At 39.1% G+C, this 20446-nt stretch overlaps 1 protein-coding gene across 7 annotated transcripts in view; it reads left to right on the forward strand.

Annotated features, from left to right (window-relative positions):
- Positions 1-20446, forward strand: part of TEC (tec protein tyrosine kinase) — a 141312-nt gene that overhangs the window by 86794 nt on the left and 34072 nt on the right. For 6 of the 7 annotated variants that reach the window (XR_005243932.2, XM_008017460.3, XM_073012418.1 and 3 more), the window contains 5 exons: positions 9950-10054; positions 14828-14909; positions 15909-16037; positions 17686-17726; positions 18360-18532. Coding sequence is in view for 6 of the 7 variants with exons in the window: in XM_008017460.3 (XP_008015651.3) it covers positions 9950-10054; positions 14828-14909; positions 15909-16037; positions 17686-17726; positions 18360-18532 (530 nt within the window). In the remaining variant the exon portion in view is untranslated. The remainder of the gene's footprint in view (positions 1-9949; positions 10055-14827; positions 14910-15908; positions 16038-17685; positions 17727-18359; positions 18533-20446) is intronic. The other variant, XM_073012419.1, reaches the window with a different exon arrangement.

Here is a 20446-nt window from a genome sequence, read left to right on the forward strand (position 1 = left end):
AGACATTTCCCCATGCACCACTCTAGGCTGAAAATGTGTCCAGGTGGGAGATCTATCTCCAGAAGCCAAATGTTGCCATAAAAATCCATTGTCTATTTCTGCATTTTCTATATCTTTTCAGTAAAATGTATTGAAACCTGGGGGGTGGGAATAAGTAGGCATTTTGGATTTGTCTGGAAATGCTTACATCTCAGGAGAGGTGACTGAGAGTTAGTGTGTGTAACCTTTATGGGAGTTTTACCTGAACATACCCCCATAGATTGAATCTTGTTATGTGTAAGTCAGTGTTCCCAGTGTGCTGGAAGGTGTGTTAGGCAAGCCTGGTGGTCGAGGAATACAGTGACAGGTACAAAATAACAAATGTCAAGGAATGTTAGAATTCAAAATAAAGAGATAATTTCAGCCAGTGTTGCCCAAACTTCAGCCATTATTTATACTACTTACATGAATTTGCCATATATGTGCGATCTGTAAAGCACTATTTATTTAATGTTTTCCTTTAAATAATTTATTTTTTTTTCCTTAGACACAATTATTTGAAAAGGAAACTATCAGTCAGTAAATGGAAAACCATGAATAAAAGGTAATCATAAAACTATATACAGTAACTACAAATGTTTATCCAAATTCCACCTAAAACCACCTCAGCTTGAGATATTTAACTGATCTTTTTCCTGGCAATTAATGTGTGTGCGCGCTTATGTGCACGCATGCAGACACATACACACACACACACACACACACACACACACCTTGTTATATTACTGTGTACTTTTCATCAAGCATCATCATAAGAAAACATTTTCTTTAAAGTTATAGTACTATTAAAAAGAATTCCTTTTTGTCCTGTATGTATTGACCTGAGACATCTATGGTATATAAAAGTGAAAAAAAAGCAACACAATCCCAAATATAAATGAAAGTACTTGTATAATTATGTGAATGCACACATATGCGTTCATGTTTATGTTTATGTGTACATGTATATATAGCATATATACATATGCTTGTATGAGTATTCTAAAAAGTGTAGGAGAACACTTGAAAGGTTAAATTACGTTTGAAAGGTATTGGAATGACTGGGAAGAAAGTTTGCTTCTTCTTGTTGCAGTGAGCGTGGAAAAAATTAAATATCGAAGATTATAAAGGAAAAAACCCTCAGAAACCACCTAACGCTCTTTGGAAAACACTGATTTAGTTCAACATGTCTCTTTATCAATAAAAATTCTGAGGCATTGAGTAGCTGGGTGTAGAGTACTCTTAATCTAGAATATATTATTCAGGATAGCTAACTGCTATAACTTAGAATACCCTGAAACTCCTGCTTTAGCACAATAGAAAGTTTCTTTCTTCCTTACATTATATATAACCGCCTTCTACATGGTGATTCAGGGACCCAGGCCTCTTCCATCTAACGGCTTCATTGTTTTTCAGTCGCCACAATCTTTCCGTGGATCTTTTGAGTTCAATAGGGCGACAAGGAAGGGGATGGAACAGGAAGGATAGTATGAAAGGTTTTGGAGGATGGGAAGTAATGTTATGTCACTTCTTTCCATGCCCCCTTGGCTAGAACTCAGTCTTATGGCCTCACCTAGGTGCATGGCAGATAAGGAAGTGCAATCTAGCTGAGCCAACTCCCCAGAAAGGGGAGAAAAAATGTGGCAATCAGAGATCACTAGCATAGTCCTTGCTCCAAGGGAATTTGTAATCTTTGGATTGAATTTATTAATTTTGGCATTCCTTGAATTCAGAAGTCTATTACATGAAACTTAGGCAGTAAGGGATCTGTATACATTTATTTTTACACAGTGTATTGTAATTTCTACTAATGTTAAGAATTAAACCATTTAAATCACTTTTAGACTTAATTCAAAACACATAGGTTAGTAAGTTTTGCTTTCAACTGTAATAAAACACACCTGGTGATAGGTTTTAGCTCTGGGGCCACAAAGGGGAGTTGTGAAGAGGGTTGCCAGGAGGTATAGAAAAGTCTTAAGTGGTCATAAGATCACTTAGGGGGAGAAAACAACACTTGAATTTTAAATACAGTGGAAGTATGTCTTTAGAAACTTTATAATTGCCTACATCAACACGATCTTATATCAAGACTATTCTGTGATTTTGGAAATGAAATTTTTGCCTTCATATTTCTCATGGAGATTTTCCTCTTCCTGTTTTTATTCTGGATATTACTTTAAAAACTATAATCTTTAAAATTATGCCATGCTTATATATATAATTACTGGTTTCTTAATATTTTTCTTTTTCTCTTTAGTGTGAAAGCGCTTTATAAAATATAAATCACCCATATAAGTTACTATTATAAGCTAGTTTAAAGGGAGGAAAAAATAATGAGATACTAAGTAATGGAATGCCAAGTTTTTGTTAGAATTTGTCCCTGGTAAAGAGGCGGCAGTTTCTCATAGAATCACCAAGTTGGAAGTGCCTTTAAATTCTATTCATTTGACTTATCTTAGAAAGCTCTGTGTAAACATTATTCCCAGTATTCACAAGAAAAATGTCAAGTTCATCCCAAGATTTTTTTCATTTCTCTTAATTAATGTGTTCTACTGTACTTAAGACCCATTCTTTTAAATCTGTTCTGAGTGGAAAGGGAAAAGACTACATGTATCAATAGAATAGGCCTTTTAGGGTCATTTGGGATTTTTAGTAGAATACGTCATTCATTTTCTTTTCTGTTAAACAGTTGACTGGAACTCTTTAGTCTTTCACTATTGACTCATCCAAACTTTGATTGTAAATATGATCATTTGTCTCTGTAACCCTAGAAGATGTTGGGTTTTTGTACATTCCATAAAGGCAACGGATTGTGTGTGTGTGTGTTTTCAAGTCTCTATTATGGTACTTTGGTATCTGTGCCTTGCAGATGGTAGAAGGACACTGCAGTCAATATTTATTGAACACGACTGAAGGACTAAACCAAGTTCACAAATTAAATGCAAATTGTTGTGAGGGAATGCAATGAATGTTAGCCACAGGTTTAGTGCTATGCATGTGTTGAAAACCGCAATTTCTAAATTTTGTCTTCTTAATTTGATGAAATATTTTATCCCCCAATAATATTTAATGTGTGTGTGTGTGTGTGTGTGTGTGTGTATTTTTCTGTCTGCTTGGTCCTTTGTTGCTAAACATGCCATTTCAGCAGTCTGCTTTGGTTTCGTGTTTGAGATCTGTTTTAATTGCTCTGGCCTGTTGAGAAAGAACAGAGACAGACTGAACATAAAACAATTGACTGGTGCAAAATGGGGCCTAATGATAGGATAGCAATATATGTACAAACAGAGGTTCTTTATAATTGAAATTGAGAAAAGAGGTGGGAGAGGGTGTCATGTGGCACACAATAATATAAGCATGTGGATGACAAGAGAACTACTTAGGGAGAGAGATTCAGTTCCAGCCAACACCCCATCTGTCACATCCAAGTAATGTTAATTTCACTTTATTTGCTGTATAGTCTTGTTTGTATTTAATTTGTGAACTTGCTTTGGTTTTATAGTTGTATACGAGCTATATAAGTTTAAGAAGTTTCTACTGAATTTATGTTTGCACGTAATTAAATGATACCAAGTTACGTAGGTATAGGTGGCACTTACAAATTCAGGATTGGAATTTAAGTTCAAATTCTGGATTATTGTGTGACTTTGGGCAAGTTAATTATACTCTCCACGTACTGATTTCTCCATCTGCAACATGGGGGTGACAATAATTCTCATGTTATAATGCTGTGAGAATTCACTGAGAATATTCGCATTAAGAGGCTAACATAGTGCTGGTTTATAGTGAGTGTTCTATAATTGTTAGCTATGAACATAATATTCTTTTTTTTTTGTAATAAAAGTCCATAACTATTCAAGCTTGAGAGACCTGGAGTCAGGTAAAAGCATAACTGTTTTTGAGAGAATTTAGTTCAATTCTGGCTCAGCCTCTACAATCCTTAGCCAATTTCATAGCCTCTCAGTGCTCAGTTTCCTGCAACTTCCTAGGGTTACTGTGAAAACTGATAGTATATGCTACCATTTGGGGAGTGAGTTTGTATTAATCAGGGTTCTCCAGAGAAACAGAACCAATAGGATATGTGTAGATGTATATGAGGAGATTTATTATGGAAATGGGCTCGTGCGATTGATTATGGAGGCTGAGAAGTCCCACAATCTGCCATCTGCAATGTGGAGACACAGAAAAGCTAGTTGTGTAATTCAGACCAAGTCCAAAGGCCTGAGAACCAGGAGTAGGGGAGGAGGCTGCTGGTGGAAGCCTTGGAGTCTGGAGAGCCAGGAGCACCAAAGTCTGAGAGCAGGAGAAGATGGACATCCCAACTTTAAGAAGAGAGTTCGCTTTCCCTTTGCCTTTGCTTGTTCTATTTGCACCCTCATCGGATTGGATGATGCCCATCTGCATTGGCAGAGGTGGATCTTTTTTACTCACTCAGTTGATTGAAATGCTAATCTCTTATAGGAACACCTTCACAGACACCTGGAAATGATGTTTTACCAGCCATCTGAGTATCCCTTAGCCTACTCAAGTTGACACATGAAATTAACCATCACAGAGTTCCATGTGTCAGACACTGTTAAGTACCTATGAACATTATCTTTAATCCTGCTGATAGCTTGGCAAAGAGAGCAGCATTGACCTGTTTCTATGGAGAAAGGAAATGAGGCATAGAGAGAAAACTGGCATTGCCCTAGGTTGTATGGCTTAGAAGTGGCAAAGCAGAGGCTACAAGTCAGGATCTGCTTGTTTGCAAAGCTCATGCTGCTTCTCTGAGGCCCTTTGGCAATGCAGACGTGATTCACATAGGAGATTTCCTCTGCCGCAAGACCCTGGGAATAGCCACATCAGGAATCAAATTTGTGATGTGGGAAAGGGACGAATCATTTGGAATATTGGAGGGATACCCTGGCAAGCCTTTCCCTGTGCATGGTGGAGACTCCGGATGCCTTGGGAAAAGGACAAGAGGGTGTCCTGAGATAAATGACTTCTCAGATCACCTGAGACCAGCCTGGTTATTTGTATACATTTTTTTTCTCATTTAATTTCTTTAAATTAGGATGGATATTAAAATACAGAGTATTCTGGAAATTAAAGGAAAACAGTGTACCTTGTAAGTCTTGCTGGGGAACAGAATCTCTTCCATCTAACTCCTAGTTCTGCCATTCAGTTGATTGGTAGTTTAAAGCAAGTTATATTTAATCTTTCTGCCTCGTTTTCTCGTATATGCTGGTTTACGATATAGAAAATGGTCATTGCTTACCTCTATTTTCAAGCTTTGCAAAGTATGCAAGAGAGGACACACACACACACACACACACACACACACACACACACAGAGTATTGCCCATGGTTCTTTGCATACTGGCTTAGCACACTGTTGAATTAGTATCTTCTAAGTGTCAGGTGGTCTTCTTAGCTCAGAAGATTCATAGAGGAGTCAAAGGTGAGTCAGGGAAAGTCTCAGCTTCATCATGATTTTCAGTCTAGTAAACAGGGCAAAGGCTATAGAATAGAAGGGAAATATAACATGAAAAAAAGTAATGATCTTGGATATTTCTCCTTGGGCCACAATTTATATTATTTTATTTTATTTTATTTTTTTGAGATGGAGTCTTGCTCTGTCACCCAGGCTGGAGGGCAGTGGTGTGATCTTGGCTCACTGCAACCTCCACCTCCTGGTTTTAAGAGATTCTTGTGCCTCAGCCTCCAGAGTAGCTGGGATTACAGGTATGTGCCACCAAGCCTGGCTAATTTTTTGTATCTTTAGTAGAGATGGGGTTTTCCCATGTTAGGCAGGCTGGTCTCGAACTTCTGACCTCGAGTCTGCCTGCCTTGGCCTCCTAAAGTGCTGGAATTACAGGCATGAGCCACTGCACCCAGATGGGCCACAATATTGACAATAGCATATAGCATACACCAGGAATCATGAAGCATTTTCTTACTGAAGAAATTCTAAAGAATAGTCTAAATAGAGGAAAAACTGTGTGTTCCTTCTACAGTAACTGCTTAGAAGTCATTTCCTAAAGCTCTTATTCCTAAAGGGCCCCTCTGTGAAAAAGCTTTAGAAAGCTGGCATGTCAGGAGTAAAAGTGGGCTCGGGGAGAAAGTGCATGGGACAGCACACCTCACTCAGTAACTCTCTGTTCCCTATGGTGAATCTTTTATCCCTTCCAATCCTTTTTTCTTTTTCTTTCTTTTTCTTTTTCCTTTTTCTTTCTTTCTTTTCTTTTTTTTTTTTTTTTTTTTTTTTTTTTTTTTTTTTTTTGAGACAGAGTCTCACTCTGTTGCCCAGGCTGGAATGCAGAGGTGCTATCTCGGCTCACTACAACCTCCGCCTCCCGGGTTCAAGCTATTCTCCTGCCTCAGCCTCCCAGGTAACTGAGACTACAGATGCGTACCACCACGTCTGGCTAATTTTTGTATTTTTAGTAAAGATGGGGTTTCACCATGTTGGCCAGATCATGACCTCATGATCCACCCTCCTCAGCCTCCCAAAGTGCTGGGATTACAGGAGTGAACCACGGCGCCCAGCCCCTTCCAATCCTTTTTTTCCTCAGCCCTGCCTAATCTCCCAAGGTTACCTTCAGATGTGGCTAGAATAAGCTGCCGCTGTGTATGTGTTGTGAAAAGCAGAATTATCTTTATCTATAAAGATGGCGCTAAGCTTTTCTGCAGCACAATTGTCTTTGTCTATAAAGACGGTGCTAAGCATTTCTGAGTTCTAGACCCATATTTTAACTTCCACCTGGTTGTTCAATTGTCACTCGAACATTTCTCAGCCCTGCCTCCTCGTACCTGATCTGTTCTTATGTGTTCCTTCTCATAATTTACGGTGTCCGTGTTTCCTGGTCACTCAAACTCAAAATCCCTTAGCCCCCCTCAGTCCTTATCTACTCTTAATCCCCATTTCTAAATGGTCACAAAGTTTTGTGACTAAATTCTAAATTCTCTGGCGTCTTTGCTCTTCTTACTTTACTGCCACTGACTTGGTTCAGAACTTCATCTCTCACCTGAACTATTACAGCAGTCACCAAGCTAGCCTCCCTGTCAACACTCATTCTTCACCTGCTGGTAATCATTATCTTCTTAAAAACACACCCCAGTACTGCACTCCTGATTCTCCATTGAAAACTGCTCAGGATAAATCCAAGCTTGTAAGGCTCGTGCAGAAGCATCTTCCTAATGTGGCCTCAGACAGCCTCTTTGGTGTCATTTCCCACACGCCCCCTGAACCACCCTGAGCTTCAACCCCAGTGAATTTCCTTCTGTTCCCTAAATATTCAGCACTTTGTTGTTTTGCAGCCTGAAACTCTCTCCATTGTCTCTGTAGGAAAACTCATACTTATCCTTTAAAAATAAAATCAAAATATCACTTCCTTCGTGAAACTTCCCCATCTTCTCATGGCCCCATCACTGCCCCACTCTGTAGGATGCCACAAGAGAGCATTGCTTGATCATTACTAGACTGTGAATCATCCCTCTTCCCCTTCCACCCATCATATGGTGAAATCCTCTTGAAGAGACCCTCAACCCTCCTTTCATAACTTTGAAACCCCAGCACTCAGCATGGTACTTGTTGCCCTGTTCGGTTGGTGTCCCATAGTGTTTGCTGGCAGAATAAATAAAAGAATCAACTTATGTGTACCTCACAGGGATACTGTGAGCACAGAATGAAACAACATGTGTTCAGTGCTAACGATAGTGCCTCAACCATTGTGTCTTTTTAACTTTTCTCTTTGAGACAGGATAAAAGAAAAAAAAAAAGGGTAAAATCTTAGCATGTTCTTGAACTGCAGAAGGAAGAATTTGGGGATGTACCCCTGGGTAACTGCTGTCTCCTCTGTAAAGCAGAGAGGGAGGGAGTCCACTGAGGCAAAGGGAATGTGAAGTTTGTAGTTTTGAGGGCACTGGTAGTGACCCTGGAGGCCGCCGAGTTCTCTTCACTAGAGATATACATGATGGCTGATGAGCAGCAGTGAAGGCCTGACTGGGCATAGAGATGGCAGTTAGGATTGTGTGTGTGACCTTCCATAGCCAGGTGTGAAGGGAATGGGGAAAGGTGTGGATGGAACTGGGGACTGACAAAACTGTTGTATTAGTCCATTCTCACACTGCTATAAAGTCATACTCAAGACCGGGGAATTTATAGAGAAAAGAGGTTTAATTGACTCAGTTCTGCATGACTGGGGAGGCCTCAGGAAACTTACAATCATGGCAAAAGGGGAAGAGGCACGTCTTACATGGCGGCAGGTGAGAGAGAGAGAGCAGAAATGCGTAAAAAGGAAAGATCCCCTTATAAAACCATCAGATCTCCTGAAAACTCAGTCACTGTCACGAGAACAGGATGGGGGAAACTGCCACCATGATCCAATCACCTCCCACTAGGTCCTGCCCTCAACACATGGGGATTGTAGGGATTACAATTCTGAGATGAGATTTGGGTGGGGACACAGAGCCAGACCGTATCAAGTGTCAAGGGGGTGTGGGGTTCTAGTGTGTGCGTATGTTAGGGGATATAAATATGCACTGGGGAGATGACAGCCAAAGTCCTCTAGTCGGATGGGAACTGCTGATGGCCCAGGTGAATGGGGCAGGTGTGGAAGTCCTGTGGTGACAATGAGGATGCAGAGCAGGTTCCTGGGAGTGGGGTGGGGACCCCAAAGCTTGTGGCCAGTGCTGGGGTTTCGGAACATTAGATAAAATAATTTTCAATGACTAACACCAAGGGATGGCTGGCATCTCAAATACAACATTCTTCATTTCTCTTTTTCTTCTATTTGTCGTATGAATACCTACCAATGAAGAAAAAGTAACCTTAGTCTTTATGTAACTTTTGTGTGGAATTCATCTGTTAATATTATTCAGCAAATGCATTTTTATTTCTACATTGTGTTTGTAATAATTTTTAGTGGCTGTATTATATTATCTTTGCACATACTGCTTTGTCTTCTTTTGGATTTTTCCCTAGGATAAATTTACAAGTGTGGGATAACTATGCTTAAAGGTGTGGATGATTTTGGAGCGGGGAGTCTTGATGGGCTGTTGGTTAATTGCTACAGGCAGATCTACAGCAGGCAGGGAGGGCAGGCAATGGGGAAGAAAATTAGAATATTTAATAATAGACTCTGAATGGAAGCTTTCTGTGAATATTTTAAGTCCACCTCACATAACTCTCAGTTCTGTTTGCTGCCTCTACTGGAGGCATCTACCCCAGTGAAGGGGAAAACAGAGCTGGCTGGAAGTTGCATCTGTAATTGAGTAAATGGAATTTTGCTTGACTTGGTCTTTGATGCTTTATTTTGGGGGACTATCATCAAGAACGTGAAGAAGTTGAACAACTTGTGTATCTGGCAGGGGCAGGTAGCTATGAAAGGGAGTTTTTTGTTCTGGAGTTATTTATTTTTTTGAAACAGAGTCTTACTCTGTTGCCCAGGCCTGAGGTACAGTGGCCCAATCTTGGCTCACTGCAACCTCCGCCTCCTGGGTTCAAGTGATTCTCATGCCTCAGCCTCCTGAGTAGCTGGGATTATAGGTGCACACCACCACACTTGGCTAATTTTTGTATTTTTAGTAGAGATGGGGGTTTTGCCATGTTGGCCAGGTCTCGAACTGCTGGCCTCAAGTAATCCCACCTTGGCCTCTCAAAGAGCTGGGATTACAGGTATGAGGCACCGCGCCCGGCCCATTCTGGAGTTTTTTTGGGGGCAGGACAGAACAGTTTCATCTTGATAAATTAAAGGATTTAATAATTTTGATTACAATAATCACAGTGTTAGTATTTTGAATAATTTTAGCAGTTAGTGGGAAACATGATTTAGATAATTTTAAAGAAATTGCAATATTTTGAATCAGAGCAAAATTTCATTAATAATAATACTGTTAATTTTTTTTATGTCTTATGGTTGTAATACTTCTTTTTTTTCTCCTTTAACAGAAGAAATACAGAAAGGGGTTTATTGATGTTTCAAAAATCAAGTGTGTGGAAATAGTGAAGAATGATGATGGTGTCATTCCCTGTCAAAATAAGTATCCATTTCAGGTGAGCTGGTGTATTTTTGTGGCAGTGCAGTGCTGGGCTTAGTCATGTTTGCTCTTTGACATTACAGTTTTCTGTCCTTGCTTTGGTGGCTGATTGGCTGATTTCTAGGTTCATTTGCCACTTTAATAGTTATGACTTTTCTTCATGAACTGCTTAAGTCTTTGTGGAAACATTATCTGATTCTTAAGGACTCGGGGCTTAAGAATCCTTAAGGGTTGAAGTTTTCCCTATGAATCTGAGAAACTGAGAAGTGAAAGGCGTGAGTTATCCTCAAAAGGAAATGAGATTAAAAAGCTGCTTGTGCTAAAAAAATAATATTAGCCTTATATATTGATTAAACTATATTTCTTTGGGGTAATCATGTTATTTTTTTCCCCTCACAATGATTCTGTTGCATAAGGGAGGTAAATGTCTCATTATTCTCATTTATGTCTGAGGAAATCAGTGCTCATCTGTTAAATAGCTTCTCCAAGGTCACCTTGTAAATGAAAAGCCTGCCAAGCACACATGCGCGCATCTCCTCTCCTGAAGAGGAGGGTACCACGTCCTGAGCTACTCCGCATTCATGCCGGTATCTTGTTTCCCACGTGCCTTGAGAACTCAGGAGTGTGGAGTTGGATCCTGATAATCTGGAGCTCTAGCCCCTCCCCAGCACCTCACTACTTCCTTCCCTGCTCAAGGATGTTTTTATGCTCTCCTTGAACAGTGAATGTCCCTAGTGAAAGTCACCTTTTACCCATGGCTGTGTTCTCACCGTGTTCTGAAAGGAAAGTTACAAAAGTCTTTTTCAATGTGGTGGAGTTTTTGCTTGTTTTTAATTGCTCATATGAAGTTATCAATTACATTGGAATTATACATTTACCAGTTTTGGGGGATGAAGATGTTTGGGAAGCTAACGAAGCTAATGAAGATGTTTGTGAGCTAAAATATCCAAGCTTCTGGCTTATTCTGCACTAGGGTGGCAACATCACAAATGGAGGAAGGGCTACATTTAATTTTCCTTTTCCCTGTTCCTTATTTTATTGCTACTATTTCTCTGAGTGAAGGACAGGGACAGTAAGTGCTTAGAGAGGTGACTCTGAGGTCAAACTGCCTGATTTGCTTACTGGCCATGTGAGCTTGTCTAAGTCACTTAACCTCTCTGTGCCTGTTTCCTCTCTTGAAAAATGGGAATAATAACAATAATAGTATAATTTCATAGGGTTGTTATGAGGATTAACTGACGTGATGTATAAATAACTTTGACACTTAATAAGAGCAAGGTAAGTGATAGTTGCTATTATTACTATTACTATTCTCTTACTACTGCTGCTGCTATTAATATTACACCTAATATTACACCTACCACCTGGATCTAGAAGTAAGATAAATTTAAACCTTCTTAAGTATGTTTAATGCATATATAATGGGTGTGTGTGTGTGTCTAGGTGTGTATGTGCCTCTGTAATTTCATTTGATATCTGTAATTTCATTTAAAACCATTCCTACGACACTTCTTTTTTTCTTTTCCCCCCTTTGAGATGGAGTCTTGCTCTGTCACCCAGGCTGGAGTGCAATGGTTCGATCTTAGCTCGCTGCAACCTCTACTTCCCAGGTTCAAGTGATTCTTATGCCTCAGCCACCCAAGTAGCTGGGGTTACAGGCATGTACCACCACTCCCAGCTAATTTTTGTATTTTTCGTAGAGACAGGGTTTTACCATGTTGGCCAGGCTGGTCTCAAACTCCTGGCCTCAAGTGATCTGCCTGCCTCAGCCTCCCAAAGTGCTGGGATGACAGTCATGAACCACTGCACCTGGCCTCCTACCACAGTTTTGATGGCTGTTAAACATATTAGGGATTGGCAGCATGGGGGAGCTATGGCTCTCATGGTTCTGGACCCAGAATTAGGATTTTTGCTGTCCAAGAAAAAGATATTCACTCTGTAGGTTTTGAGTTGCTTTTAAGAATGATAATACAAGTAGAACAGAAAGCATTCCATCCTTGAACTATTAAAATTGTTGAGATGAATAAATATGAGAAAAGTTCAAAAACAATCTGAAAAATTAATCAAGAAGGGATAAGCTTGAGCTTTATACAGTTTAAAGCAGCATGATTTGAAAGGTGAAAAATACCCTCTCTTATTATAACTTAAGTATAACTAAGAAAGTATAGATCCTAGTTTCACGTTTTCATAGTGAAATTTTACATTAGGTTCAGATGCAAAGTGAAAAAAATGAAAGTAGAAGTAGATGTTTTCAAAAGACACTGGAAAAAGAAAGTGGGACAGATGGAGAAAATACTGGGGAATCCGCACCAGCTGCCTAGATGGGATGGTTCCTCCTTCATGCTTTTCTAGATGAGTCATTCTCATGGCAGCTGGAGATCCTCAGGAGCTGGCATGTCTTCCCTGGGCTTCAAACCCAGATCTGTCTACCTTTTGTCTGTGCTGTTTCTCCTACACCACACTATTATTATAAGTCTATGGAATAAATGAATGAGTGAATGGAAGATAGAAATAGGAGGGTGGGTAACTACGAGTGGGTAGTGTTACTGAGGGAGAGTATTCCCTTCTTGTTTAAATGGTTTCTGCACTTGAAGTTTGCAAAGCTCTTCCCTCCCCAACAGCCTCTGCTGTGGTAGGATGACTCAGCACAAGACTTAAGGCGGCGAGAAACGCAGCTCCCTGGATCCTCCTCCTCAGAAGGAGGCCAACATTGTGTGGTCTGAAGTTTGCTGGGGGAGATACTGGCCCACAGATATCTCTTCAGCCTACCAAACAACCTGAGATGCCAAAAGTAGGAGCTTGTTAGTTGAGCTCAGGGCACTCTTCCTAGAAACTTCTCACTGAAATACAAATATCCCAAGTTAGCTAGGTAACATATCAAGATAGTTTTAGGTATCAAAACTGAATTTGGATTAGGTTTTTTTAGGTGGGGGAGGCGGTTAGCTAGTCTAACAAACTTTAAGGAAGTTTTAAAGGCTCATGGTACTGACATGAGATGAGTTTTGTGGGGAAGTCAGACTGCTTGGAGTCTGGAAAGGCAGATTCCAGGAGGGGAACAGTCAAGGGATATTTGGGGGTTAAATATCCTACTCGTATGACTTAACCTCAGCCACTTTGGTTTTGTCATTTCAAAAATGAGGATTCTAACACTAAGAAAGAACTGGATTGCTGTATGGATGATATGAAGCAATGCATCTAAAGTGCTTAGCCTAATTGTAGGGACTCGGTAAGTTATTATAATAAATTAAATTGTTATTACAATACACTACAGGTTTCTGGAAGGTCCAAGGCCCTAGCAGTCTTTTACAGACACCTCAATGTCAATTCAGAATGAGTAGCTCATGGTGCATGGTTCCTTCTGTACGGAGTTGGTTGTGTGGGCAAGCCCACATAGATGTGAAAATCATGGAGCAAATGAGGAAACATGTCTCTTCACATCTCCTTTAGCACTTTATCGCTCTGATATCATGGCTCATTTCTGTCTTGTAATAAGGTATTTCTGTATTTGTTTTGGAAATAGGCTTCATATCTGATTTATTTTTGTGTCTTATGGGAATGGTATATAACATCATTTGTTCTATGGTGTTCACATTACTATTACAGCGCATTTCTGGCTGGTTGCCATGGCTCTCACACCTGTAATCCTAGCACTTTGGGAGGCTCAGGCGGGAAGATCACTTGAGCCTAGGGGTTCCAGCTTGTAGTAAGCTGTAACTGCACCACTGCCTTCCAGCATGGGCAACAGAGCAAGACCCCGTCTCTGAAAAAAAAAAAAAAGAAAGTACATTCCTTTGGTTTAAATGAACAAGAAGGAATTATCTATTGAATATGGTCGGTGATAGCCATTTATCAATGAAAGAGCTATTTGGTTTTGGTTTTCAATGCAGTGGGTGGGGACATGACAAAGGGAGGTTTCTAGCCTTGTATTACTTTTTAGCCAGTCTAGACTGTTTTTCTGCCTTGTGACTGACCATGAAGAATAAAATGACAAAATTTCTGGCTTAGTTTCCCTGGGTTATCTTATTATTAATATTAGAAATGTTAAAAATAACACTATTTAATTGCCCACCAAAGACTGCCTCTAAGTGAGGCACTGTGGTTAAGAGGCTGGGTTCTGGAGTCTGAATTCTGGCTTTCTGGATTACCAGCCAAATGGCGATGGGTGGGTGAGGCAGTACAACATCAGGGGACAGCATCTACAGTGCGTGGTGCATGAGTGGTACCTGCTGAAGTTACACAGGAGTGGGGGACTGGGTAGGCCTTTATTTTCTCATTTATAAAATAGAAAAACTCGTACCTTGATGGCAGGATTGAGTTAAGGTCTGTAAAGCACACAGCACAGTGCTGGGGTAGTTGGTGCTTAATCCATTTAGCTACTGCAGTTATTGATAGTGGCAAAAGGAAGCTGTAAGAGTGATGCTGAAGGAGTAGTCCATTCATCTAAAATATTATTTAGAGAAATACTGAATCTCTGTTACACCAAATTTATCTAAGGGACTTCAGTTAATTAGATTGAAATAAATACTGAGATTAATGAAGTATCCTGGCCTTTATATTTTTTCTTCTATAAAACATGGTCCTTTGCAAAATGTTTATTCTACTTAATGTAGAAATTAAGAAGTCCATATGCTTTTGTAAGAAAATAATCTGGGTTTTCTTTATGTGACGTTATTGACTTTCAGTTATTTGAGAGTCATTTATTGGTGCCTGTAGTACCAAGGGTTCTATGCTAGACAGAAGTGCTGTGTCTAAGTCCTCCTCACCAATTCCATCTTTTGTTTTATTTTAGGTTGTTCATGATGCTAACACACTTTACATTTTTGCACCTAGTCCACAAAGCAGGGACCTGTGGGTGAAGAAGTTAAAGGAAGGTAAAACTCACAATGAAATATTACTCTGTATATAATTTTAGGAGATGTAATACTGTTATCACTCAGACAGAAATACAGTTAATATATCTATTGCATTTGTAATCTCTTAATCTACAGTAAGTGTTTCTCCAAGGATATGCTGTTGTTGTGATACCAGCATATTGAAGATAACTTCCCTTTTTAAAATCTGATTTTTTTCTAGTAGCATATCGTTTCTAAGAAAAGCACACTCTCATTTAATGTGTAATATATCTGAAGGTGATAAAGCACAAGCTTTTATGATAACAGAATTTGATGTTTTCTTTTTTGTTTTTTTTTTTTTTTTGAGATGGAGTTTCGCTCTGTCACCCAGACTGGAGTGCAGTGGTGCGATCTCAGCTCACTGCAACCTCCGCTTCCTGGGTTCAAGCGATTCTCCTGCCTCAGCCTCCTAAGTAGCTGGGATTACATGCACCCATCACCACGCCCGGCTAATTTTTGTATTTTTAGTAGGGACAGGCTTTCACCATGTTGGCCAGGCTGGCCTTGAACTCCTGACCTCAGGTGATCTGCCCTCCTTGGCCTCCCAAAGTGCTGGGATTACAGACATGAGCCACTGCGCCTGGCCCAGAATTTGGTATTTTCTAAGAAAGTACCCGTGTAGTCAACATTTGGTGTGGATGGAATGACATATTCATGAAGGGTTTAAATGGATAATTTGTCCTGCATAGTCCTCATTGCTTCTCCTGCAGAACAAAATGGTGGCAGGTTGACTTTTGCCTTTATCCATCATTGGTGTAGCAGCAGTCATTTCTGCTAACAAGGGTGCTTCACACACAAATAAAGAAGAGGTCAAAGAGAACTATAGAGGTTTTCTGAATGCTGAGTCATATGATCTAAGGGAGTTCTTATAGTAAACATAGTATCCAAGGAATAAGAAATGATTGATACTGTTACTTATGAAACATTCTGTAGTCACTTTTGTATTTCACTAATCATTACTATATCTGTGAATTACAGAAATAAAGAACAACAATAATATTATGATTAAATATCATCCTAAATTCTGGACAGATGGAAGTTATCAGTGTTGTAGACAAACTGAAAAATTAGCACCTGGATGTGAAAAATACAATCTTTTTGAGAGCAGTAAGTATTCATTTTATTCCATAATTATATTGTGCTTAGAATGAACATATTATTGGTATGGTAAGAAAGTGACATGGTTTTGATTAAGTACAGCACACTTTCTAGTACAGTGTAAATGTAGGGTAGGTGTGTTTTTTAAGAAAAATTATATTTAGTTACAGTGGGAACTTCTCATGGAATCAAAAGGTCTATTTTAGGAAGCTTTTATCACAATACTGAATCTTGTTCAAAATGAATCCATTGAAAGTGTGAGCCTAATGTGGCACTGTCAGCAGCTTTGAAAAGCATTAATGTTCTTCAACAAATAAACCAAGATATGGAGCTAGAAACCTTATGTAGCAGTGCATCCACAGTCTGATTAGGGCTGTTCTCATTTTGATGGGGTGTAGCAGTATGGATTTCAGTAGTGGCTCCAGTCTGTTAGAACAGTAAGATGTCATAATGATACTCATATGTAAATGTTGAGATGAACAACAGTGTCTAAGGTTAATTTTGACACCAAAGACCCTTATAAATCCTGGGAATGAGAGACCCTTAGTCATAAGCTAAAAATACATGGAGATTGTTAAGTTACTAGTGCTGTAATAGAACACCCATAGTAATGATTGGATATACTGTTTTCTGCTGGTGCCATGCAGAATGCCCACTGGGTCCCTCAGAACTGACAGAGCTTCTGGATATGAGCAGAACTACTACTTGGCAGGGATGCTGTATTATGAATGAGACCAGAGCAGATGACCTTCTCAGTCCATCCAGCCCTCAGTTCTATGAGTTCTGGCACCCTGATTCTCTTGGGATATCTTGACATTAACTTAGCACATTAAAGAGGAAGCCCAAGTTTCTAAGGCTGTTACTGTTCTTTATATATTTTTTAATGTCTTAAGGTTTGGTACTAGTGAATGCACCATCTGACCTGCTGCAAAAAGTTACAGTGACTTAAACTAGAGTAGACTAGTTTAAGTCATGTAATAGTTTAAATAGACTTAAACTATTTCAGTCTCATGTAATAGGTGGGTGATAGGTGGGTGATCTGGGGCTGGGGGTATTCCTGCAGTGGTTCCTGAGGTTGCTGCAGCTCTAGCAGTCTCTCTCTTCCTGGAAGCAGAAAGAAGGGGTCAAGGATGCCCATGGGAAATCCTTTTAGGGATGAGATCTAAAAATGCACACCCCATTTGTACACAGAGTCCTTTGATTAGAATTTGGTTCCATTGCCACACCTAGCTGGGAAACAGTCTTTATGTTGGGTAGCCATGTGTCAGCCAAAACTCTAGAACTGTGGACTGTAGAGGAAGGGACAGTCAAAGCTGATTAATTTCTCAGTGTTGTCATGATTTCAATGTACCGTTTGATTCCATGAGCATTGTTGAGTCCCCAGTTTATGCAGTGGTGGGAATACAAAGAACTGACCTGGCCTCAATCCCTGTGGCATTTATAGTCTGTTCAGAAAGTCAGTAATACAAACCAGCTATAATAGCAGTTTTTAATTCTGTTCTAGAATAGAGATACAAGCAGCATACACCGGAGTTGGTTAGAGTGTGCTGCTTGTCTATGTGTTAATTCCCACTTTTCCTTAAAACTACCAATGTCTTATTTTTATCAATTATTGGTAGATAGCATTTTAATCTGTTTTTGTTGTTGGCATTTTCAGGTATAAGAAAAGCACTACCTCCAGCACCAGAAACAAAGAAGGTAGGTGGTCTTTAGCTTTTGAGAGTTAATCTTTACATTTTAAGCCTTTAAGTCTTAAGTTTTGATAGTGTTTGTGGCTTATTGAGTATGGGGTTTATTCATTGATGTGACACAATTTTCCCCTAGGACCATCTCAGAAACAGATGTGCTATAGCTTATTTCAATTTTTTGTGGTGTCAAGTAATACCAATTTAATTGTATGAGATTTTGTCATTGGAGATCCTGTTATCATCTGGCATTTTGCCTCTATTTTCACTTAAAGAGTTATATTAAGAGGAGTGGGACTTCAGAGAAATATTTCAGTCTTAAGACCACAGTGTGACAAAGAAGTGACTTCACTGATATTATGATATGCCTTTCAGGAGTGGGGTATAGTGGAGAAAACATGCACTTTGGACCCAGTCAAGACCTTATCTGATATGAGTGACTTTGAGTGGGTTACTTAAATCATTGTTACCTTAGTTATGAAACAGGAATTACAATACTCTTCTCCATGAGAGTTTGTTGGATTATAGTAAGTAGACTTGAGGTTTCTACTTTATTCTGTGGTGAAGTATGACTTATTTAGCATTTTGATTCATGATCAGTTTCATATAGAAGACTAAACTTTCAAATGTTATCTTCCTTGTTTAGCGAAGGCCTCCCCCACCAATTCCACTGGAAGAAGATAATAGTGAAGAAATCGTTGTAGCCATGTATGATTTCCAAGCGACAGAAGGACATGATCTCAGATTAGAGAGAGGCCAAGAATATCTCATTTTAGAAAAGAATGATCTTCACTGGTGGAGAGCAAGAGATAAATATGGGTAAGTATTCCCTCTCTGTGTGTGACATGCAGTGGGTGGGTGGGAGTCAAGTGTTGAGTGAGAAGAAGATGAGTCGTAACTATTGTGTAATGAGACTAATTCCACCAGCCATAAATGGAAGCACACCTTATTACTTTGTAGTAACACAGTCCTTTCTTCGTGGTCACTCAATAAATGCAAATTGAGCAATCACTTCTTTTCAAAAGTTAGAATACATTGGTCTCTTTCTCATCTGATACATGTTTAATTTGATTATTTTGACCTTGCGGGAAATTAAATTTTATATTTTGTCCCCACCTGCCATAAGTAAGTAACCTTAGATCTTTCTAAGAAATAGTTTGTTGTAATTTTTTTCTTAGACTTTTTATCTCTATATATGTACACATGTGTATGTGTGTGTGTGTATGCATACACATACACAGTGTAATGAAGCCTCTTCTCACTTTTTTCTCTCTCTGTGTCTCCATGAATATATGGAGGAGTAAAAGAATATATATATGTGTATGTGTGTGTCTATGTGTGTGTGCATGTGTTTGTGTGTGTATATATATAATATATATATATGTACATGCAGGAAATTAAACAGCAAGCTTTTTTTTGGTACAAGATAATTTAGGATTTAAAGAAAACAGTCCTTTCAACCCTATCATTGATAAATGTATGGACAAATAGAGGTAACTATAGGCTATGAGTATCTTGCAGGCTTCATAAGCAAACTCTGTATCCTGTGTTTACCTCTGCAGTACAATCCCACTTAAACTCTGAGTTCCAGTGGATGAGAAGAGGAGAACTTTTTGTCTTGCCAGAGCACACTCTTCTTCCACCTGCCTTATCATGTCCCAGCCCCATTCCCAATTTCAAGTCGCTGTTCCTCATTTCACTTCTGGAGAAACAGTGGAAACTTCTGGTTTAGGCAGGATCCTTCTCTTCTGCTTGATTCCTAGGCATGGTGCATATCTGAGTGCTGTTTTGCTGTGCATTATTAACTTATTTGCAACTCTTAACCTTTTATTCCATGTTTACAAGAAGGTTGTCACTGCTTCTCTTTATCAGATGCTGTGTAAGATTGATTTCTATTTTTAATTTTTTTTGTTGTAGAAATTTTCAGATGTCCAAAAAGTATGTAATAGTATAATGGAATCTCTTGTTGCTTGACTTCAAAAATTGACCAACATTTTGCCAGTCTAAATCCTTCCTTTTTTTCTAGAATATTTAAAAGTAAATTCAAGTCATCATGTTATTTCACTCCTAAATGTAAATTCTAAAGACTTTAAAAAAAAAAAAAACCATGTCATTATCATTTTTTTCCTCGTAAATGTTATTTATTTATTTATTTATTTATTTTTTAGTTATCTTATTTATTTTTATTAATCTTTCTTATACATATGTATAGCTCACATTTGTTTCCATGTTTAATATTAGAAGTGTTTTGGTCTTTTTTTAAAATTATACTTTATGTTCTAGGGTACATGTGCACAACGTGCAGTTTTGTTACATATGTATCCATGTGCCGTGTTGGTGTGCTGCACCCATTGAACTCGTCATTTACATTAGGTATATCTCCTAATGCTATCCATCCCCCTTCCCCCCTCCCCACGACAGGCCCCGGTGTGTGATGTTCCCCTTCCTGTGTCCAAGTGTTCCATTATTCAATTCCCACCTATGAGTGAAAACATGCGGTGTTTGGTTTTCTGTTCTTGTGATAGTTTGCTGGGAATGATGGTTTCCAGCTTCACCCATGTCCCTACAAAGGACATGAACTCATCCTTTTTTATGGCTGCATAGTATTCCATGGTGTATATGTGCCACATTTTCTTAATCCAGTCTGTCATTGATGGACATTTGGGTTGGTTCCAAGTCTTTGCTATTGTGAAGAGTTTCGTCATTATCATTCTTAATCATAGTATTTTAAAT

This window comes from Chlorocebus sabaeus, chromosome 27, assembly GCF_047675955.1.
Source record: "Chlorocebus sabaeus isolate Y175 chromosome 27, mChlSab1.0.hap1, whole genome shotgun sequence".
NCBI lineage: Eukaryota > Metazoa > Chordata > Mammalia > Primates > Cercopithecidae > Chlorocebus > Chlorocebus sabaeus.